The following is a 24,539-nucleotide window of genomic DNA, read 5'->3' on the forward strand; positions in this document are numbered from 1 at the left end:
ACATGTATCCATCACTGAACCTCAACAGCTGTCAATAGCTGGCCAATTTATTTTTGTACATACCCTATACATATTTTTTCCTTACTGTTGGCCAATTCAAAGTAGACTTCTTCAGAGAATTTTATTTTCAATATTTCAGCATGCAACTTTAAGAAATAATTGCTTTGAAAACATGTATAGTACACACAACAGACAATAGTTTATTATCAGCATTGAATAGCCTAGTTTCTCACTTCTCATAAATGTCTTTATAAATTGCTTTTTTAAAATTATGTTTTAAGTTCTAGGGTGCATGTGCAGATCGTGCAGAATTGTTACATAGGTATACCCATGCCATGGTGGTTAGCTGCCTCCATCCCCTTGTCATCTACATTAGGTATTTCTCCTAATGTTATCCCTCCCCAGTCCCCTCACCCCATGCTATCCTTCTCCTAGTCCCCTCACCCCTCAACAGGCCCCAGTGTGTGATGTTCCCCTCCCTGTGTCCATGTGTTCTCATTGTTCGACACCCACCTATGAGTGAGAACATGCGGTGTTTGGTTTTCTGTTCTTGTGTCAGTTTGCTGAGAATGATGGTTTCCAGATTCATCCATGTCCCTCAAAAGGACATGAACTCATCTATTTTTATGGTTACATGGTATTTCATGGTGTATATGTACCACATTTTCTTTATCCAGTCTATGATTGCTGGGCATTTGGGTTGATTCCAAGTCTTTGCTATTGTAAACAGTGCTGCTATGAACATACGTGTGCATGTGTCTTTAAAATAGAACAGTTTATAATCCTTTGGGTATATACCCAGTAATGGGATTGCTGGGTCAAATGGAATTTCTATTTCTAGATCCTTGAGGAATCCCCACACTGTCTTGCACAATGGTTGAATTAATTTACACTCCCACCAACAGTGTAAAAGTGTTCCTATTTCTCCACATCCTCACCAGCATCTATTTTCTCCAGATTTTTTAATGATCGCCATTCTAACTGGCATGAGATGGTATCTCAATGTGGTTTTGATTTGTATTTCTCTAATGACCAGTGATGATGAGCATTTTTTCTGTTTGTTGGCTGCATAAGTGTCCTCTTTTGAAAAGTGTCTTTTCATATCCTTCACCCACTTTTTGATGGGGTTATTTATTTATTTTTTCCTTGTAAATTTGTTTAAGTTCTTTGTGGACTCTGGATATGAGCCTTTTGTCAGATGGGTAGATGGCAAAAATTTTTTCTATTCTGTTGGTTGCTGGTTCACTCTAATGATAGTTTATTTTGCTGTGCAGAGCTCTTAAGTTTAATTAGATCCCATTTGTCTATTTTGGCTTTTGTTGCCATTGCTTTTGGTGTTTTAGTCATGAAGTCCTTGCCTATGCCTGTGTCCTGAATGGTATTGCCTAGGTTTACTTCTAGGGTTTTTATGGTGTTAGGTCTTATGCTTAAATTTTTAATCCATCTGGAGTAAATTTTAGTGTAAGGTGTAAGGAAGGGGTCCAGTTTCAGATTTCTGCATATGGCTAGCCAGTTTTTCCAACATTATTTATTAAATAGAGAATTATTTCCTCATTGCTTGTTTTTGTCAGGTTTGTCAAAGATCAGGTGGTTGTAGATGTGTGGCATTACTTCGGAGGCCTCTGTTCTGTTCCATTGGTCTATATCTCTTTTTTTACCAGTACTATGCTGTTTTGGTTACTGTAGCCTTGTAGTATAGTTTGAAGCCAAATAGCATGATGCCTCCAGCTTTGTTCTTTTTGCTTAGAATTGTCTTTGCTCTGTGGGCTCTCTTTTGGTTCCATATGAAGTTTAATGTGTTTTTTTTTTTTTTTTCCCAGTTCTGTGAAGAAGGTAGCTTGATTGGGATAGCATTGAATATATAAATTACTTTGGGCAGTATGGCCATTTTCACAATATTGATTCTTCCTAACCATGAGCATGGAATGTTTTTCCATCTGTTTGTATCCTCTCTTATTTCCTTGAGCAGTGGTTTGTAGTTCTTCTTGAAGAGGTCCTTCACATCCCTTGTTAGTTGTATTCCTGGGTATTTTATTCTCTTCGTAGCAATTGTGAATGGGAGTTCGCTCATGATACGGCTGTTTGTTTTTGGTGTATAGGAATGCTTGTGATTTTTGCACATTGATTTTGTATCCTGAAACTTTGCTGAAGTTGCTTATCAGTTTAAGGAGAGTTTGGGCTGATACAATGGGGTCTTCTAAATATACGGTCATGTCATCTGAATATAGAGAGAATTTGACTTCCTCTCTTCCTAATTGAATACACTTTGTTTTTCTTGCCTGATTGCACTGGCTAGAACTTTCAATACTATGCTGAATAGGAGTCGTGAGAGAGGACACCCTTGCCAGTTTTCAGAGGGAATGCTTCCAGCTTTTGCCCATTCAGTATAATATCAGCTGTGGGTTTGTTATAAATAGCTTTTATTATTTTGAGATATATTCCATCAATACCTAGTTTATTGAGAGTTTTTAGCATAAAGGGCTGTTGAATTTTTTCAAAGGCCTTCTCTGTATCTATTGAGATAATCATGGTTTTTGTCTTTGGTTCTGTTTATGTGATGGATTACGTTTATAGATTTGCATATGTTAAACCAGTCTTGCATCCCAGGGATGAAGCCAGCTTGATCATGATGGATAAACTGTTTGATGTGCTGTTGGATTCAGTATGCCAGTATTTTATTGAAGATTTTTGCATCAATGTTCATTATGGATATTGGCCTGAAATTTTCTTTTTTAGTTTTGTCTGTGCCAGGTTTTGGTATCAGGATGATGTTGGTCTCATAAAATGAGTTAGGCAGGATTCCCTCTTTTGTATTGTTTGGAATAATTTCATAAGGAATAGTACCAGCTTCTCTTTGTACCTCTGGTAGAATTTGGTTAACCTGTCTGGTCCTGGACATTTTTTAGTTGGTAGGCTATTAATTACTGCCTCAACTTCAGGTCTTGTTATTGGTCTATGCGTGGATTCAACTTCTTCCTGGTTTAGTCTTGGGAAGGTATAAGTTTCCAGGAATTTATCCATTTCTTCCAGATATACTGGTTTATGTACATAGAAGTGTTCGTAGTGGTCTTTGATGGTAGTTTCTATTTCTGTTAAATTGGTGTTGATATCCCTTTTATCATTTTTATTGCATCTATTAGATTCTTCCCTCTTTTCCTTTTGATTAGTCTGAATAGCGGTCTGTTTTGTTGATCTTTCCAAAAAATCAGTTCTTGGATTTATTGATTTTTTTTGAAGGTGTTTTTGTGTCTCTATCTCCTTCAGTTCTTCTCTTAGTTATTTGTCTTCTGCTAGCTTTTGAATTTGTTTGATCTTGCTCCTCTAGTTCCTTTAATTGTGACAATAGGGTGTCGATTTTAGATCTTTCCTCACTTCTCATGTGGGCATTTATTGCTGTGTAAATTTCCCTCTAGACACTGCTTTAAATGTGTCCCAGAGATTCTGGTACTTTGTGTCTTCATTCTTTTTGGTTTCAAAGAACATCTTTATTTCTGCCTTCATTTCATTGTTTATCCAGTCATCATTCAGAAGCAAATTGTTCAGTTTCCATGTAGTTGTGTGGTTTTGAGTGAGTCTTTTAATCCTGAGTTCTAATTTGATTGCACTGTGGTCTGAGAGTCTGGTTGTTATGATTTCTGTTCTTTTGCATTTGCTGAGGGGTGATTTACTTCCAATTATGTAGTCAATTGTAGAGTAAGTGTGATGTGGTGCTGAGAAGAATGTATATTCTGTGGATTTGGGGTGGAGAGTTCTGTAAATGTCTATTAGATCTGCTGGGTCCACATCTGCGTTCAAGTCCTGGATATCCTTGTTGATTTCTGTCTCCTTGATCTATCTAATATTGGCAATGGAGTGTTAAAGTCTCCCACTGTTATTGTGTGGGCGTCTGAGTCTCTTTGCAGATCGTTAAGAACTTGCTTTATGTATTTAGGTGCTCCTGTATTTGGTGCGTATATATTTAGGATAGCTACCTCTTCTTGTTGCATTGATTCCTTTACCATTATGTAATGCCCTTCTTTGTCTCTCTTGATCTTTGTTGGTTTAAATCTGTTTGGTCAGAGACTAGGATTGCAACCTCTGCTTTTATTTGCTCTGCATATGCTTGGTAAATCATCCTCCTGTCCTTTATTTTGAGCCTATGTGTGTCTTTGCATGTGAAATCTCCTAAATACAGCACACCCATGGGTATTGGCTCTTTATCTAGTTTGCCAGTCTCTGTCTTTTGATTGGGGCTTTTAGCCCATTTACATTTAAGGTTAATATTGTCATGTGTGAATTTGATCCTGCCATTTTGATGCTAACTGCTGGTTATGCCCATTAGTTGATGCAGTTTCTTCATTGTGTTGATGGTCTTTACAATTTTGTATGTTTTTGCAGTGGCTGATACTGGTTAATCCTTTTCATGTTTAGTGCTTCCTTCAGGAGCTCTTTCTTGTAAGCCAGGCCTGGTGGTGACGAAATCTCTCAGCAATTGCTTGTCTGTAAAGGATTTTATTTCTCTTTCACTTATGAAGCTCAGTTTGTCTGGATATGAAATTCTGGGTTGAAAATTCTTTTCTTTAAGGATGTTGAATATCGGTTCCCACTCTCTTCTGGCTTGTAGGGTTTCTGCTGAGAGACCCACTGTGGGTCTGATGGGCTTCCCTTTGTGGGTAACCTGACCTTTCTCTCTGGCTGCCTTAGCATTTTTTCTTTCATTTCAACCCTGGTGAATCTTGATGATTATGTGCCTTGGGGTTGGTCTTCTTGAGGAGTAACTTTGTGGTGTTCTATATATTTCCTGAATCTGAATGTTGGCCTGCCTTGATAAGTTGGGAAAGTTCTCCTGGATAATATCCTGAAGAGTGTTTTCCAGTTTGGTTTTATTCTCCCCATCATATTCAGGTACACTGATCAAACGTTGATTTGGTCTTTTCACATAATCCCATATTTCTTGGAGGCTTTCTTTTTTTTCACTTTTTTCTCTAATCTTGCCTTCTCATTTTATTTCATTGAGTTGATCTTCAATCTTTGATATTCTTTGTTCCGCTTGATTGATTCAGCTATTGAAACTTGTGTATGCTTTGCAAAGTTCTGCTGTTTTTCAGCTCCATCAACTCATTTATGTTCTTCTCTTAGCTGTTTATTATAGTTAGCATTCCATTTAACCTCTTTTCAAGGTTCTTAGTTTCTTTGCTTTGGGTTATATCATGTTCCTTTAGCTCAGAGAAGTTTGTTATTATCTACCTTCTGAAGCCTTCTTCTGTGAATTCATCAAACTCATTGTCCATCCAATTTTGTTCCCTTGCTGATGAGGAGTTGTGACCCCTTGGAGAAGAGGCATTCTGGTTTTTGGCGATTTCAGCCTTTCTGCACTGTTTTCTTCCCATCTTCATGGATTTATCAACCTTTGGTCTTTGAAGTTGGTGACTTTCAGGTGTGGTCTGTGTGTGGATGTTCTTTTTGTTGATGTTGAAGCTATTTCTTTCTGTATTTTTGTTTTACTTCTAACAGTCAGGCTCCTCTGCTGCAGGACTGCTGGAAGTCCAGTCAGACCCTGCTTGCCTGGGAATCACTCGTGGACACTGCAGAACAGCTGCCTTTTCCTTTCTCTGGTAGTTCTGTCCCAGAAGGGTACCTGCCAGATATTAGCCAGAGCTCTCCTGTATGTGATGTCTCTTAAGATATACTGGGGTCAAGGAGCCACTTGAGGAGGCAGTCTGTCCCTTATCAGAGCTCAAGTGCTGTGCTGGGTGCTCCATTGCTCCCTTCAGAGCTACTGGGCAGGGATGTTTAAGTCTGCTGAAGTGGAACAACTGCCGCTTTTGCTAGGTGCTCTGTCTAGGGAAGGTAGGGCTTTATTTATAAGTCCCTGAAGGGCTGCTGCCTCTTTTCAGAGATGCCCTGTCCAGCAAGAAGGGAGTCTAGTCACAGTCTGCCTTCAGAGGCCTTGCTGAGCTGCTGTGGGCTCCACCGAGCTGCTTTGTAAACTTCCATGCAATTTTGTTTACACAGGAAGGTTAGAACCACCTCAGTAATGGCCGACACCTCTCCCCCAACAAAGTCGACCATCTCAGGTCAAGCTCGGACTGCTGTGCTGGCTGCAAGAATTTCAAGCCAGTGGATCTCAGCTTGCTGGTTTGTGGGGGTGGGACTCCCTGAGCCAGATCACTTGGCTCCCTCCCTTCAGCCCCCTTTTATGCGGGGGGAATGAGCGGTTCTATCTTGATGGCATTCCAGCCACTGGCTAAAACGGGTGCCCAAAAGGGCTGCCCAGTTTTGTGCCGGAAACCTGGTATGCTGGCATTGTAGGTGCTTGCGAGAATCTCCTGGTCTGCAGGTTGTAAAGGCCTTGGGAAAGCACAGTATCTGAACCAGAGTGTCCAGAAAAATCCCTAATGGCTTCCCTTGGCCATGAGAGGGACTTCTCCCACCCCTTGCACTTCCTGGGGGAGGCAACATACCACCCTGCTTCAGTTTGCCCTCCTTGGGCTATACCCACTGTCTAACCAGTTGGATTGAGATGAACCTGGTACCTTGGTTGGAAATGTGGAGATCAGTCACCTTCTGCATCACTCTCACTGGGAACAGCACTCCAGAGCTGTTCCTATTTGGCCATCTTGGCAGAAGCCCCTATAAAATTGCTTTTTTTCATATCAGGATCTAAATATGTTCCACATCCTACATTTATTTGATATGTTTCTCAAATTTTGTTGTAAATATAAATCATGGCCAGTATGAACTTTTAGATTACTTATGGCTCTAAACTGATATTGAAAATGAAAAGAATTAAAGGGAGGTAGGGATGGGGGAGTGCAAGTTTATCACTTTTCCCTGTGTGGATAGGGAAGAAACCATTTGGCTCATTTTTATAATAGCAATGAAGTAACAGAGACAAGATATGAGAGACAAATGGAGAAAATAATATTAATAGTACTTACCCCAGAAGCGTACTGTCAGGGTTAAAAGTCAAACCAGGAAAACTGCTTCCACAGGGCCTGGCACACAGAAAGTTTGTAATTAACACATGCTGCCAGTGGTGCTGTGATCTACTGCGAGCCCCAGCATTCTTTTCAGGAGTCACTCATCCCATTCAATTCTCACTTATCTTCACCTGCAAATAGAGGCACGGCAATACTGCAGACAGTTTGGTTCATTCCAGACCTTCTGACTTTGCTTCTACTGATAATTCTCGCAAGGCCATAGGATTTTACTCTGGGGTTTTCTAAATGTGGACACTATAAAAGATGGCACCAAAGTAAACTTCAGTATAACACAGAATCTTAGTTTCCCATTAGTATTTATTTTATAAAGAGAAATGCATATCCTTGAGGGGGAACAATATCCAGTCGACAGAGTTATTTATTTATCTTTAAATTTATCTATAAATATTGCAAAGCTGCAACAGCTTTGTAATAAGGCTTGGTGGGTTACTATAGCACTTTCAGAACCTGGCAACATTCTCTAACACTCTAGGATATCCACCCTGCTGTCCCTGTGTGCCATTCACCCAGGATATAGCAGCTTTGTCACAAGTAAAATATGCCCGACTCTCTTTTCAAAGCTCTTGTAATATACTCATTTACTATTTATTAAGGCATTTATCATTTATAATAGATCCAAACATTAATATTTAAGTTAATTATACACTGTTACTACTCAAGACTTCAACCTTAAGAAATGTTTAAGTTTGAGGCTTTACATTCAGTGAAATAAATTTGTGTAATGCAAAGTCTAAAAGCACTGCCAGTACAAGCGTACACAGCTTCAGATCAGACTTTCCAAAGCAGATCACTTCAATTAATATTTGATATAGAAATTTCAATTATTCACTCACTTAAAAACACATGAGAAGCCTTAGGCCAGTTGGTCAAGTCTGCTGAACCTTTCTAGCATCTGTGTGTCTCAGTCTACATTACTAAACATCTTTGATTTGTTTTCTCACCTAACCATAACTCCATCTCTTTCTTTTGGTTTTCCTGTTGAAACAGGATTTTTCTTTTTTTTTTTTTTTTTTTTTTTTTTGAGACAGAGTCTCACTCTGTAGCCCAGGCTGAAGTGCAGTGATCTTGGCTCACTGCAACCTCCGCCTCCTGGGTTCAAGTGATTCTCCTGTCTCAGCCTCTCAAGTAGCTGGGATTACAGGTGTGTGCTACCACACCCAGCTAATTTTTGTATTTTCAGTACAGATGGGGTTTCACCATGTTGGCCAGGCTGGTCTTGAATTCCTGACCTCAGGTGATCTGCCCACTCAGCCTCCCGAAGTGCTGAGATTATTAATGTGAGCCATTATGACCAGCTAGGATTTTTTTTTTATATATTAACAATTTCAAATCCATTATATCTTTCACTTTCTGTATATCTTTTGTCCTAAAAAGTTGCTGATACATTTTAGCTAAGGCATATATTCTGAGGAAGCAGTATGCTGAAATGGGCAAATTAAACAGGTCTTTCAAAGAGAAGATCTTCCCCGTAGCATGAACATTCGAATTTCTGAGAGTGAAAAAATAATTTATGGATTATTCTTGTGTAATGCAGTTGACAATTTATTTAACAGAAGGTTAAAAGAGTGTGCCTTTTAAAGATAAATACTGGACTCTTTGGGTAAAAGCAATAATGGAGAAGAAAAATCAAAAGACTTGAAAAGGTAAGCTTCTTTGCATGCTAGAGAGGTAAAAGATAATGCTTCAGAGTTCTCGTTTTATCTAAACCACAGACGCTTTCCTAGAAAACGTGATGAAAAGGATGAACTTCCTCCAAATAAAAAATATAGTAATGTCTCATTAAATCAGAGCAGACAAATGTGCTGTTAATGGAGAACTAATTTTAAAAAGTTGCATTTTCTTTGGTCCACTTCAAGCTGTGTTGTCAAAAATACTTCTTAACACCATATTTCTGTGTGTGTGTGTGTGTGTGTGTGTGTGTGTGTTTAATGGTAGTTCCTTAGAATTTTCTAAATAGGTATATGAATAAGAAGTGTAGTAGTTAAATAAACCTGGAAAATATTGATGATCAAGTTTTAGTAAGTGCCTGAACCGTTTCCTATATTACTTGGAAAACCATGTGGAGGGTGATTTCAGGCTTGGTTAACTCACAGCTCAGTTGCATTTTCACTTCCCTATCATGTATTTATCCTGTTGTCATCAGTATGCTATGGTCTCCTCAGGACTACAAGATGACTAGAGTAGTTTCAGGGTATGTGGGGAGGGTGTGGTGTGGGGGAGTTTTCATACAATTAACTAATCTCTTTGTAAGAATAAACTTTCTCAGAAGTTCCCCAGCAAATTATTTCCTTATATCTCATTGGCTAGAATTACATCCTATCTCGTGTTCCTAAATCAGTCCTTGCAGAGAAGATTGGATTGGCTTAGACAAATCAGGATCCACTCAGTGAAAAGTCCAGAAATCCTCACTCTCATTAGTGACCTCCAATATCTGAATAGAATTAGATTTCAGTTGGGAGAAGAGATGTAGGGGTGGTATATGAGTAGCCAAATACTCTGAGGTTGGCAAATAATTGTGACTGCCACACAAGGGAAAATAAAGCTTGAGTCCTTTTTATAAAATGTAAACTTGTCACTTCTGACTTTCTTTATATAAGGCTATGTTTTCAAGTCCTATTAGCTCCAAAGACAAATTTAATGCAAAATCTTCTTAGAGACTTTAATATGTTAACAAACCTGGAGACTCTGAGAAAGGGATAAAGCCTGCAATGTTTCACAGATAATAAAATATTTTATCATTTAAAATAATGCAATTATTTTTCAAGATATTCTTTCCAGGATGACTGTCCTTATTAGTGCGGTTTAGAAATGACTCTCCTCAATTATTACTCTGAACCTATTTCATAGTATATATTTTATAATAATCAAAATGCCTCTGAGATTGCCTTTTCTAAGTTCAGTAGAAAATAAGAGAAATTTGTAAAGTAGCAGGTTATAAAATTAATATTAAAAATGAATAGCCTTATCAAATAAGTATAGTAAAATGGTAATGTTAGAATTTAGTTGGTGGATTCAATCTAAAGTTCTTTTAACCTTGTTCTATTTTTGAAATTTTTTATAATAGTTGGAAACAGTAAAACAGCCATAACATAACAAAGAATAGCTTTTATATATACAATGAAATACCAGTAAAACTATTCATGAAAAATAACACCATATTTATAATAGCAAAATAAATAAAACATCTTGGCTAACTTTGCAAGAAGTGTTCAAATCCTATATGAGAAAAATTTTAAACACTATTAAGGGAAGCAAAACTAGGTTTGAGCAAATGAAGACACAGATAGGAAAATTCAACCTCTGCAAGATTTCTGTTCTAAGCGAGTCTATTTTTAAATATAACAAAAACCCAATAAATGGACCACCAAATTACTATACTTTCTTTCTGAAGATGATGGTTAATAAATTTCACTTGAGGAAATAAATTATTCAGGAAAATCTTTAAAAATCAATAATTCTGGCACAGAGGGGCTTGCTGTATCAGTTATTAAAATATGTTACAAAGCCTTTATAATTGAAACTCTGGTTTGGTGCATGGATAGAGAAAGTAAACCATAAAACAGATTTTTTAAATCCAGAAATGGACCCAATCACATATGGAAATTTAACATATAGTAAAGACTAAAACCTCAGATCAACCAGAGAAGGTGAGGTGTCATATATTATAATAACTGCATAGCTGTATGGTAAAAGAAAAAAAATTTGATTCATTTCTCAAATTGCATAACAAAATACATTCCAAGTTGGTCAAATATTTAACCTAAAATAATAAAATTATATGAGTACTAGGGGAAAACATGGATGAAAACTTCTGTACTTTGGAAGTGGGCTCATTTTTTCTAACTGTAATTCGGAATCCAGATTTATTAAGAGAAAACTAAATCAATTGATTTTACTAGAAAAAAAAGAATAAACTTTATTTGGAAAAAGATACCTAAAGAAAGTAAAAGAATAATGACATACTGGGAAAATATTTGCAACTTAATCTCAAAGAGTTAATATATCTAATTAATATTAAATACAGAATAAAATGGCCAATAACTTTTTATCAGAATTAGCTAGATTATGAAGAGTTTGAAAAAAAAAAAGTTTCATCTTTCCTTATGAAAGAAGCTCAATTTCCTTTATAACAAGAAAAATGCAAATAAAAATACACTGGGAGTTTGCTCATGATTTGGTTCTCTGTTTGTCTGTTATTGGTGTATAGGAATGCTTGTGATTTCTCCACCTTGATTTTGTGTCCTGAGACTTTGCTGAAGTTTTGTATCCTCTTAAGGAGATTTGGGGCTGAGATGATGGGGTCTCCTAAATATACAATCATTTCATCTACAAAAATAGAGACAATTTGACTTCCTCTTTTCCTAATTGAATATCTTTTATTTCTTTTTCTTGCCTGATTGCTCTGGTTAGAACTTCCAGTACTATACTGAATAGGAGTGGTAAGAGAAGCCATCCTTGTCTAGTGCCAGTTTTCAAAGGGAATCCTTCCAGTTTTTGCCAGTTCAGTATGATACTGGCTGTGGGTTTGTTGTAAATAGCTTTTATTATTTTGAGATACGTACCATTGGTACCTAGTTTATTGAGGATTTTTAGCATAAAAACCACTTTAAACTTCATGTGGAACCAACAGAGAGCTAGCATAACCAAGACAATCCTAGGTAAAAAGAACAAAGCTGGAGGCATTATGCTACCTGACTTCCAATTATACTACAAGACTACAGGAATCAAAACAGCATGGTACTGGTACCAAAATAGACATACAGACAGGCGGAACAGAACAGAGGCCTTGGAAGCAACACCAAACAACCACAACCATCTGATCTTTGACAAACCTGAAAAAAACAAGGAATGGGGAAAGGGTTCCCTGTTAAATAAATGGTGTTGGGAAAACTGGCTAGCCATATGCAGAAAGCTGAAACTGGATCACTTCCTAACACCTTACACTAAAATTAACTCCAGATGCATTAAAGATTTAAACAAAGACCTAATAGCATAAAAACCCTAGAAGAAAACCTAGGCAAAACCATTCAGGACATAGGCATAAGCAAGGACTTCATGACTAAAATACCAAAAGCAATGGCAACAAAAGCCAAAATAGACAAATGGGATTTAATTAAGCTTGAGCTTCTGCACAGCAAAAGAAGCGATCATTAGCGTGAACTGGCAACCAACAGAATGGAAAAAAATCTTTACAATCTACCCATCTGACAAAGGGCTAATATCCAGAATCTGCAAAGAGCTAAAGCAGATTTACAAGATAAAAACAACAAACACATTCAAAAGTGGGCAAAAGATATGAACAGACACTTTTCAAAAGAAGACATTTGTGATGCTAACAAGCATATGAAAAAAAACTCAACACTGATCATTAGAGAAATGCAAATCAAAACCACATTTCAGGCCAGTTAGAATGGTGATCATTAAAAAATCTGGAGACAACAGATGCTGGTGAGGATGTAGAGAAATAGGAACACTTTTACACTGTTAGTGGTAGTGTAAATTAGTTCAACCATTGTGGAAGACAGTGTGGCAATTCTTCAAAGATCTAGAAATAGAAATTCCATTTGACCCAGCAATCCCATTACTGGGCATCTACCCAGAGGAGTATAAATTGTTCTATTATAAAGACACATGCACACATATATTCATTATAGCACTGTTTACAATAGCAAAGACCTTGAACCAACCCAAATGCCCATCAGTGATACACTGCACAAAGAAAATGTGGCACATATACACCATAGAATGCTACGCAGCCATAAAAATCGATGAGTTCATGTCCTTTGTAGGGACGTGGATGAATCTGGAAACCATCATTCTCGGCAAACTGACACCAGAACAGAAAATCAACCACAGCATGTTCTCACTTATAGGTGGGTGTTGAACAATGAGAACACATGGGCATGGGGAGAGGAACATCACACTGGGGTCTGTTGGGGGGTGGGGGTTTGGGGGAGGGACAGTTGGGGGCAGGGAGATTGGGGAGGGATAACACTGGGAGAAATGCCTGATGTAGGTGACAGGGGGATGAAGACAGCAAACCACCATGGCATGTATGTACCTATGCAGCAGTCCTGCAAGATCTGCCCAGGTACCCTAGAATTTAAAGTTCAATAAAAAATAAAACTTCTGGAAGGTTGTCAGAAAATAAAAATATACTGGGGTAGCATTTCTCACATACCTGATTGACACAAATTAAAGTTTGACAGCATACTCTATTGCTAAGGTTTCAGGGAAACAAACATTCTCATCTATTGCTGGTAGGACAGTAAAATGATGCAACCCTTTTAGAGTCAAATTTGCCAATATACATAAAAAATACACATGAATTTACCCTTGGACAAAGCTTCCCCACTTCTCAAAATTCTTCCCCAAAATATTCAGGGAAAAATTGAAAAACACATACATACATATGCACACAGCTGTTTTACAATTTTAGGCTATTTGTTAGACATGACTGTTCTTCTAAGAATGTTATCTGTATATTATCTGTATATTATGGGATAAAGCAAATGAATAATCATAGCAATATCATTAAGAACCAAGATTTTTCCTCATGAGAGAAAGGAAGCAGAGATTTAAGAGTGTCAAGGTTAAGCAAAAACTCTGTAGTCCTGAATTTGAATGGGAAGTAGCTGCATAAATTCATAATAATTTTTATATTTAAAAAAAAATCCTACACTATATACACTGAAAACCCCTAGATCCAGTGACACACAGTGAGTATAAAATTGATTTGGTATTTCAATGAAATACATATAAAATGCAGAAAGTCTCTGGCAGATGAGATACTAATGTGTGATCTGAAATGGAAAAATGCAAATTTGAGTAAATTTGGAAAATTCTGAATTTCCCTCTTGTAAACTGTATTTTATGTTATAATGTTAAATGCTCTGGAAAAATCTCTCTGTGAAGAAACCTAAAACTTTTTAGCACAGTGGCTATTGGGAAACCTTTGTGTGTTTTGCAGGAAAAGGGGTTGAGGTTTGTAGACCTCATTGTTTCTTTACTACATAAGTGTGCCATAGAAAACAATTTGCAAAATATTGCTGTGAAAGTGAAATGCAATTTGTGAATAATTATTCTTCATAGAGGGACAAGAGGTCTAGAGAGAGCCACTAGTGTCATGTGCTTAATGAATGCATAATTTAATCCAACAAGTGCTATTTAATATCACCTAGATGCTAAATGCTGTGTTCAATGCTGGGTATACAAGGGTAAAAACAACAAAGATGTCTTGGACACCTGCTAGAGCATTAAAATATGATTCTATTGACAATGCTATAAGCAAGGTTTGAAATGTTTTATGGGAATGTTGAATTGCAATTATGGGCCTCAGTGTGGCAAACAGTTGGGAATTAAGTATGATGGTGGAATTAAAGAGAAGGATCTCCCTGGCAAAGTGAACAGCATGAGCAAAGATAGTTTAACAGCAACAATAGTCCCAACTATCTGACAGAATAAAGGAAAATAAATGTGAGAGGGTAGGCAGGGCCCAGGAAATGAGAAGACTATGGGCTTTCGGATCTGACAAGCCTAGGCCATCATCATTGCTTTACCTGTAAATGATCTTTGGAAGGTGATTCAATCTCTATAAGTCTCAGCTTTCCCATCAGTATCATAAGGATTAAAAAAAAGTACCTCTCAGAGTGATGATGACATAAAAATCCCGCATCCACAGCTTTCAATGAATGCAGTGTAAGCACTTAGACAATATCAGTTCTTGTCATTATTAGGCAGATGGGAGCAAAATGATAAATACCCACTGTTACCAGTAAAAGGGATACAGCTTTAATCTAGGAAGTGGAGAGCCTTTGGGGGATTCTTAGTAAGGGAATGGGGTGATTAGATCTATAGTTTGCAAAGGTGAACATGGAGGAATGAATAGATGACAGGAGACATTGAGAACTGCACCTGATGGAAAATGGTGGGAGGCATAAATAGGCCATCGGTGGAGTGTTTGAAACTGTTTAGTACTTCACAGGTAGAACTGATAGAATTTATTAGACTTACATATGGAGGAGCAGGGATTGTGAAAGAGGAGAGAAAGAAAACTGACATCAGTGTTTCTAGCCTGAGCATCTGCATCTTCACAATTGAGACAGGTGACACAGACGGTACGATAGGTGTATAGAAGGTAATGAATTCAGGTGTAGAGTTTACTTTGCTTTCTGTCATTTATCTATTTGGCTTTTCTAGAGTAAGCGAGCTTTTCAGATTTGAATGTGGCAACCCAGCTTCTCATCTCAAAGATCCTTTTATTCTAAGGAACCATTATATTTTGAATAGCAAGTAAGGTATCACAAAGTAAAATGCTACAAACTATTAGAGAAACCTAACATGGTAGCTGGATATGGATGCCAACTGGCTATCACATGGTAGCCAATGTGGCTTGAATTATTGTACTTATCAAAACAGTGTTTTCTTTAAGCATAACTGAAAATTTACTTTTAGACATTCTACTCAGTGCCAATTTTTGTGTGTGTATGTGTGTGTGTGTGTGTTTCTTGTTTTAATGTGCAGGACAGGAGAGAATTGGAAAAGATTCTAACTATGAGCAGGAGGGTAAAGTCCAGTTCGTGATTGATGCAGTCTATGCTATGGCTCATGCCCTTCATCACATGAACAAGGATCTCTGTGCTGACTACCGGGGTGTCTGCCCAGAGATGGAGCAAGCTGGAGGCAAGAAGTTGCTGAAGTATATCCGCAATGTTAACTTCAATGGTGAGTCTCCAAAATTCCAACCTTTTTGGAATCCTAAGTGTTTGGCATTCTGTTTCATAAATGTTAAATTTCTATTATTGTTTACTTTAAAATATGTGTCAAAACTTGCTCAATTATAGAACTTTAAATGATTGAATCAATGCATGAATGAGCAAATGAATGAAATAATTAAGATATATTTGGGGATTGTGGTTTGATCTCGTTGTCTTGATAGATATTATTTTTGCACAAAGCCAAATTCTTCTTTGGTGAATTTAATTAGGTATGGGATGGAAGGTGAGGGAAAGGAGCAATTTCTGTAAGTGCTTCTGAATATGAAAAAACTCAAGCCATTTTTCCTCTGCTCTCATACCACAACAACAATTCACACAGAAGACTTCTGTGACCAAATGTCCGGGGAGGGGTTTCCCCCACACACCTAGGTAGCAGTAAATTCTGCAGTGGGCACAAGTTGAGTGTCCTCTAATTCAGTTTCTACACGATCTAACTGGCATACTGTCAAACCCCACAAGCTGAAGGCTTAGTTTCCAAGACTCCTCCCCTTGCCACTTCCAATGAGAGTGGCAAACCCTAGATTGCTTTGTCTGTGCTTCTGATAGGCCAGCTATAAACTGGAGTTTTCACGATCCCCATCTCAAGTTTGATTATTCTGCTAGAGCAACTCACAGAACTCAGTAAAACACTTACTTAAATTTATTACCAAGGATATTTTAAAGGATACAAGTAAACCTCCAGATGAAGAGATTATATAGAGTATGGCCTGGAAGGGTCCTGAAAGCAGGAGCTTCTGCCCATGGAGTTAGGGTATACTGGCCTCCCCTGCATACAGATGACTTCTTGCTCACCTTCCTGTCAGCCTCCACGTGTTCAGCTCTCTGAACCTTTTCTTCTTGGGCCTTTTATGAAGATTTCATTGAATAGGCATGATTAACAGCCATGAAGAAATGTGATTGGACACAAAGGGTATAATCTAATACCAATAGGCTAAGTGGGGATATCCAGTGAGGCCTGTCTGTCCAGATCCTTCTTGTTCTACCCGTTCAGCATTTCTTCCTCCAGGGTATGGGGCAGGACTCTTCTGAAATGAGAGTCTTATGGCCTATTAACAAAAAGGTGGAGGAAGATTAGAGTCCTGCCTTGGGCTGGTAAAACGAGGGCAGGGGAAGTTCAGAAAGAGAAAATGTTTCTGAGGCATAAAACACCTCAACATTATGACCCAAGAACCGTAAATGATACACATCCATCCATACACACACACATATTTATAAACTAGCATTACAATACTCAAGTTACTTGAAGTAATGTTTGTAATTTGACACATCAACCATATTTCAAGTTCTAAATTTATTTCTCAAAGTACAAAACTCCTGTATAAACTGATAGGTTACCTAAAAGAGGTGAGTAGAGATAGGTGAAAAAATGGGCCAATGAGATAAAAGACATAGGAGAAAGCATACTCTGATAATATCTGTTTCAATAGTCTTGACTCTTACAGCATCTTTTGTGTGTGTGTGTGTGAGATGCAGTCTCACTCCATCACCAGGCTGGAGTGCAGTTATGCCATCTTGGTTCACTGTAACCTCTGCCTTCTGGGTTCAAGTGATTCTCCTGCCTCAGCCTCCCGAGTAGCTGGGACTACAGGCACACATCACCATGCCTGCCCAGCTAATTTTCATATTTTTAGTAGAGATGGGGTTTCACTATGTTGGCCAGAATTGTTTTGATCTCCTAACCTCATGAGCCACCTGCCTTGGCCTCCCAAAGTGCTGGGATTACAGGCATGAGCTACCGCTTCTGGCTGACTCTTATAACATCTTAATGTTTCACCATGCCAAGAAGTAAATAAGTAAACTTGAGTACATGAGCAATGCAGCATTCAACACAGACAGAAACAAATAATCTTAATTATATTATAAATAAATTACATAACTGAAGTGAAGGAGGGTGAGGCAGAAATAATGAACACAAGTAATCTTGGAAAATAGTATTTGACTATATAAGGCTAAAAACAAAAATAACTGGACACATATATTGAACAGTATCTAGTAAATTTGTGTTTTTTCACATTTCTGAAGCTGGTTTGTGTATATAATAGGACTGAGAAAATAATTTTATATTTTGGATAATGAAAGCCAGGTTTTTTATTATCCAAGATAGAAATTGCTAATAAAGAAAGAATGAACCCTGTTGTGTTGGATTAGAATATGTATGGTCTTCAATATACATGCAGTGGGAATATAGAAAATAGAAGCAAATTTTTTATGTGTGTTATATATGCCAACTCTACTTGGCTCTGTCCTCTGAGAGGGCCTGAGAGCAATGGTACACTGGAAAAAATGAGCACATCTAGCACACAGATCTTATTTATAAATACCATTGTTACATTAAAAAGATAAAAAAGCCCTTAAAAACTGGTTGGAACCAGGGCTGGGGCAGGGAAAGCCCAAGATAAGCTTGAGATATGCTATGCCAGAATATAAGAAAGTTCTTAGAAACTAAAGGGGTCATGTTGAAAGGGCACAGAAACGAAATTGGAAGAGTTTCCATTGGCCAACTCTGGGACCCTAGTGTATTATAACTCATAGACTAAAACAAATATCCATGAGTCCATACTGATAAAAATTTATAAATAGTTGACCTACTTAAACAAATGCAAGAGAATAGGTAGCATGATAGAATAAAGTTAAGATGGAAATACAGTCACCCTTTTGTAAAGACATAAGTAGTAATTATTTTCGGGGAAAAATCATGGGATGCTAAAAGTATTGGGTTACAGTATGATGAGAAACAAGATATTTGCATAGTCTCAATGTACCTTCCACCAAGATACATATTAGTAACCAAAAGAAAATAGTAGCTGTGTAGTGGAGGAAACTGGGAGATAGCATGTGAAACAGGTGATCAAGGTGGGCATCATCACTAGTGAGACTTATGAACATTGTGTGCCTTGTGATATGATACACTGGCACAATCACAGCATCACTTCTGAGGTTTGACTGCCAAAAAATATACCTTCGATCTAATTCTAAGGAAATATCAAACAAATCCAAATTAAAAGATGTTTTATAAAATCACAGGCAAGTACTTTTCAGAAGAGTCCAGGTCATGAGAATAATAGATAAAAGAACTGTTTCCAACTCATAGACACCAACGAGGTGTTACTATCAAATGTAATGTGGAAATACTGATTAATCATATGCTAGAAAAAACACTAATTGGAAGGTGGAGGAATTTTAATAACATTTGCAGATTAGTTTTAATAGCATTCTATTGGTGTTAATTTCCTGGTTTAGATAGTTATATTATGGTTTTTGTTTGTTTGTTTTATTTTGTTTTTTGAAAGAGATTATTTTTTAAATTTATTATACTTTAAGTTCTGGGGTACATGTGCAGAATGTGCACATTTGTTACATAGGTATACATGTGCCATGTAGGTTTGCTGCATCCATCACCCCATCATCTACAGTAGGTATTTCTCCTAATGCTATCCCTCCCTAATCTCCCCACCCCCCTGCTATCCCTCCCCTAGCCCCCGACAGTCCCTGGTGTATGATGTTTCCCTCCCTTTGTCCATATGGTCTCAATGTTCAGCACCCAATTATGAGTGAGAACATGTAGCGTTTGGTTTCTGTTCTTGTGTCAGTTTGCTGAGAATGATGGTTTCTAGTTTCATGTCCCTGCAAAGGACATGAACTCATGCATTTTTATGGCTGCATAGTATTCAATAGTTTATATGTGCTACATTTTCTTTATCCAGTCTATCAGTGATGGGCATTTGGGTTGGTTCCAAGTCTTTGCTGTTGTGAACAGTGTATATTACGGTTTTAAAAAACTCTTTACTTTTTCCTTTTAATAACAACTCTTTTAAAACCCACAACAGTGTATCAATCTTTCAGAAGTTATCTACTATCTGAATAAAGAGGAACCACATTGAATATGGAAACCAATAGTTTCCTAGTTTAGATGGAGAGAAAGAAGGTCAATTACAAGTTACGTTCTTTCTGTATTTTTTTCTTCATGTTACAGAATCTCCTAATATTTGTATAGTCAATTTTCCCACAGTCAAACAAATATAAACTTTATTTTTTTCAAGCATCAAATTTTATATACTGAGGTCATTTTCTGGACTTTTTATTCTGGTTCTTGGATATATGTGACCATTCTTACACTAGTGACAAAAATAAAATTTATTTTGGTGAATTTTCTTGATGGTTTTCCCTGATTCTTCTTTTAGAGGATGATTATAGACCCATTTTGTCAAGATAGTCTTGACTATTGACAAGCCAGAATAGCTTTGCTATATATAGGGCTTATGTTTATTAAGCAGTTATTGTGGTGCTAGAAACTGCTAAAAAAACTGCTAAACATTTTATGCATTGGCTTATTTTATCTTTAAAACATCATGATGATTTAGGATACTATTATTTTATTATTTTTCCTTTTTTTTTTTTTTGTTTTTGTTTTACAGATAAGGAAACTGATTCATAGGGAACTTAAGTATTGCAAAGTTAAAATCCATACAGCTAGAGAGTGATGATGTTATACTTGGGACACAGGACAACTAAGTCCACAATCTGCTTTCTTAAATGTTATTCTTTGAGTTGCTGAAAGGCTTATGGCATCATCATTCCTGCTGCCTCCTCTTAGATCTGAGGTTACATGGGAATTACAGGAAGGGCTAATTTTTTCTCTATTTTTTGGTCATCATTATAATCATACTCCATGGTCAACATAATCTTCTTTCCTGAGACTCTTTCTTCCATATAGCAGCTAAGAGTGACTTCTGGCTCCCAGGACACTGCCATATTCATGGATGACAGGGCTCAATAGTTTGTAAAGCAAAGAAGCTGTGCCAAATTTAATTAGTGAGTCCCATGTCACTTTAAGTGAGCAGCTATTAAAGGTGAAAAAAAAGCTTGACATGTTTTACTTATTCAATTTTCTGATCTTGGGTTAAACAATCAAATCCTAAAGAAAAGAAAATATTTGTCCAAGACTGCCTAGCTACTAAAGGATAGAGGTAGATCTAGAACTCAAGTATTTTTTTCAATCTATTGTGCAAAATTTAACCTTTATTTTCCATGTTCTATGAGGATTTTGATTTTTCTTTGTCTCAAAAGCTTGAGATTATGTTTCACTATAACTTTAATACAAAATTTGCTGTATAGATAGGAGGTTTGTTTCAGACAGCAGAGTACAATTTAATAACTCTGATATTCACATTTACCAAAGTAGCAATTTAAGAAACGATAATAGAGTACCCTAAAGGTATTGCTACAGTTTCACCAAGTACTTAGCCTCCTCTTATGCATTGAGGAAAGAAATTGGCAATTTAGTCTTTATCATGCCTAGACACTTTTTCCTGCATCCCAACTCAATGCAAAGTCCCAAGCCTAAATTCATTTTAGTTATCTTTATGTTGGCCCATCCAAACAGATGGCAATACTTACAAATGTAAATATAAATTTGGTGTCTCGGATATAAAATCTGAAATAATTGCCATAGAATGAAGGATTTAATCTGAAGCATGTCTGTACTTCGAGTTACTCGTTTCTAGAAAACAAATTGGAGCAGGTTATATTTTGTAGAGATGGCAGATATCAGATTCTCTTTTTGCAATATGATGTTAACCTTCCTTCATCAAGAGGTGAGATCTATTTTTCCGCCCTTTGTGTGAGGCTGTGACTAATTTGGAAGTAGCATTGTGACTTCTAAGGCAAAATATTTCTGTCTGGTTTTATTGGAACATTTGAAATATGGGCATGGCTACCATGCTGGGAGGAAGCCTAGATGCCACACTGACAGGCCACATGTAGCCACATGTTCTGGCTACAACCCCAGCTGAGGTCCCACCTGTTAGCCAATATCAACTCTCAGCCCCAGCTGACATGACTGGACCAGAGAGCTGCTGTCCCCACAGAGCTCTGACCAAATTACAAAATAAATGTTGTTTTGAGTACTAATATTCAGGCTGGTTTCCTGGGCAGAAAGATATAACAGGAGCCCGAATAAATCCAACATTCCTGGAATCTGTGCATGGCATAATAAAATGAGAACAGAAAATGTGTCAGGTAAACACATTGATGCAAGAGACTGTTTCATTATCTGGGCTATCTGAATCCATACTCCTTCTCTGTCTGAGAGGAAAGAAATGCCATTCAGATACTCTCATCCAGTAGGGGAGATTTCAGTCTTCAGTACACCCTATTTGTCCCTTACTGTCTGTTGTTACCCATCTTGTCAGGTGGCCCTATTACTTTTGCCCTAACATGCCAGCATTTTTACTCCAATGCCTTATGGACATCTCTGTGGGGAATCACTTCCCATTTGGTGAATTCTTTATGTCCTCTGGACTTTTTTAAAATATAGAGTTCATTGAACACAATGCTTCTTGTTCTCTTTTAAGAAGTTCATGGATGCTGTTAAAAAGGAGATGTGGGGATTTAAAAAACTGGAAATAATAAGCCAGCTGCATTAGAGAATCCATCAAAAAGGTCAAAGCCACACAATGTGCTATTACAAGTCATCAGTTAGATAAAGAAGTATTCAACCCTTCTGCTTTAATTTTTTTTAAAACCTGAACTTTAATGAGAATGGAAAGGGCATGATAAGAAACATTTCTTCTAACAGTGATTGCAAAAAGGGAGAAAGATTAGGTGATGGGGCCCATTCTGATGAATATGTAGCTGGTACACTTGAGTTCCTCTGGATCCCCAGGCCTCCAATATTCTTCTTCTCTCCTCTCAAAGACTATGAAAAGCTCAAATCATATTGTTTAATGAATAGTAGCTGTAGAATTACAGCAAAGCACAACATGAATCCTAGTATCCAATGTGAAAGAAAAAGGTGAGTATCTGAATAATAATGTCTTTGTGCAAACTGACAGGATTCTCATTTCTTTGCTAATAACATGTGAAATCCCGATTTCACTTTTTCTTCCTATATACTCAAAAGGCTTGTTGAAAGCAGAAAGCCAGTATTAAAAATCTTTTGTTGTTATTGATGTTTTGTTGTTATTATTTTCTCCCTATACTAGAAAGACTTGTGTTGATTCTTAAATACAGCGGGTGGGCTTAAGAGATCCCTATTATGATGAAGTAGGTGTCTTTGTGGTCTATGGGGATAGTGTCTAGGTAATAGACAGAAAAAAAAAATTGAAATGATGCGTTGGCCACACATAGATTCAGCTATTGACTCAAATTGGCGAGACCAAAGCAGTGTAGCTCGCAGGAGATCAGTGTTCACTCCGAGAGCCCCAGCTTGCTGTTTGGAAAATAAAAAATATTTATAGTGTTGGAGAAATTTGAATTAGATACCAGTTAGGTATAAGCACTTAACCAGCAGGTTGGGAGCAGAGAGGGCAGAAGGAGCCGGTGTGCCAAAGCCTTCACCGGGGTTCAGGGCATGTATTAACCCATTTTCACACTGCTGATAAAGGCATGCCCAATACTGGGTAATTTATTAAAAAAAAAAAAGAGAGAGATTTAATGGACTCACAGTTCCATGTGGCTAGGGAAGCCTCCCAATCATGGTGGAAGAGAAAAGGCGGGTCTTACATGGTAGCATGCAAGAGAGAATGAGAGCCAAGCAAAAGGGGAAACCCCCTTTAAAACCATCAGATCTGTTGAGACTTACTCACTATCACAAGCACAGTATGGAGAAACCACCCCTATGGTTCAATTATGTCCCACTGGGTCCCTCCCACAACACATGGTAATTATGGGAGCTATAATCAGAAGAAATTTGAGTGGGGACACAGCCAAACCATATCAGGGTATTACCTAGGTATGTTTCCTGTGACAAAGTTGGATGTATTAACTTGAAGAGTATGTGAGTATAAGCCTGGGAACCCAGTAAGCCCATTCTTGGGACCTCCAGGAGCAGAGTAAGGCTCTCAACTGATTCAGATTATAGGGCCTGGTTTGTCTAGAAGACAAAAGCAGGAGATGGGTGAAGACTGCCTTCAAATATGTAGGTCAAGGGTCACAAGACAGAGACAGGACGAGATGGATATCAAGGCAATATTCATGTCAATGAAAGTTATGACAGCATCTTAACCAGACAGGGAAAAGTATGCTTAAAATAGTAAAAACAATTTCTAGGTCTTTGAGGAAGCACCACACTGTCTTCCACAATGGTTGAACTAGTTTACACTCCCACCAACAGTGTAAAAGTGTTCCTATTTCTCCACATCCTCTCCAGCATCTGTTGTCTCTAGATTTTTTAATGATTGTCATTCTAACTGGCATGAGGTGGAATCTCAATGTGGTTTTGATTTGCATTTCTCTAATAATCAGTGATGATGAGTATTTTTTCATATATTTGTTGGCATTCCATTTGACTCAGCAATCCCGCTACTGGGTATATACCCAAAGGATTATAAATCATTCTATTATAAAGACACCTGCACACATATGTTCATAGCAGCACTGTTTACAATAGCAAAGACCTGGAAGCAACCCACATGCCCATCGACGATAGACTGGACAAGGAAAATGTGGCACATATACACCATGGAATACTATGCAGCCATAAAATATGATAAGTTCGTGTCCTTTGTAGGGACATGGATGAATCTGGAAACCATCATTCTCAGCAAAGTGACACAGGAACAGAAAATCAAACACCGCATGTTCTCACTCATAGGTGGGTGTTAAACAATGCGAACACATGGACACAGGGAGGGGAGCATCACACACTGGGGTCTGTTGGGGGTTGGGGGGCTAGGGGAGGGAGGGACAGCAGTGGGGGTGGGGAGACTGGAGAGGGATAACATGGGGAGAAATGCCAGATGTAGGTGATGGCGGGAAGGAGGCAGCAAACCACATTGCC

General features: G+C 37.7%; 1 protein-coding gene across 3 annotated transcripts in view; it reads left to right on the forward strand.

The window, feature by feature from the left end:
- The window catches only part of GRM7 (glutamate metabotropic receptor 7), an 874,508-nt gene that overhangs the window by 563,028 nt on the left and 286,941 nt on the right, over window positions 1–24,539 (forward strand). For all 3 annotated transcript variants that reach the window (XR_010337226.1, XM_064361953.1, XM_012471019.2), the window contains exon 6: window positions 15,507–15,707. Coding sequence is in view for 2 of the 3 variants with exons in the window: in XM_064361953.1 (XP_064218023.1) it covers window positions 15,507–15,707 (201 nt within the window). In the remaining variant the exon portion in view is untranslated. The remainder of the gene's footprint in view (window positions 1–15,506; window positions 15,708–24,539) is intronic.

Source organism: Aotus nancymaae, unplaced genomic scaffold, assembly GCF_030222135.1.
Source record: "Aotus nancymaae isolate 86718 unplaced genomic scaffold, 86718_ANA_hifiasm-v0.15.2.pri h1tg000046l, whole genome shotgun sequence".
In the NCBI taxonomy this organism is placed as follows: Eukaryota; Metazoa; Chordata; class Mammalia; order Primates; family Aotidae; genus Aotus; species Aotus nancymaae.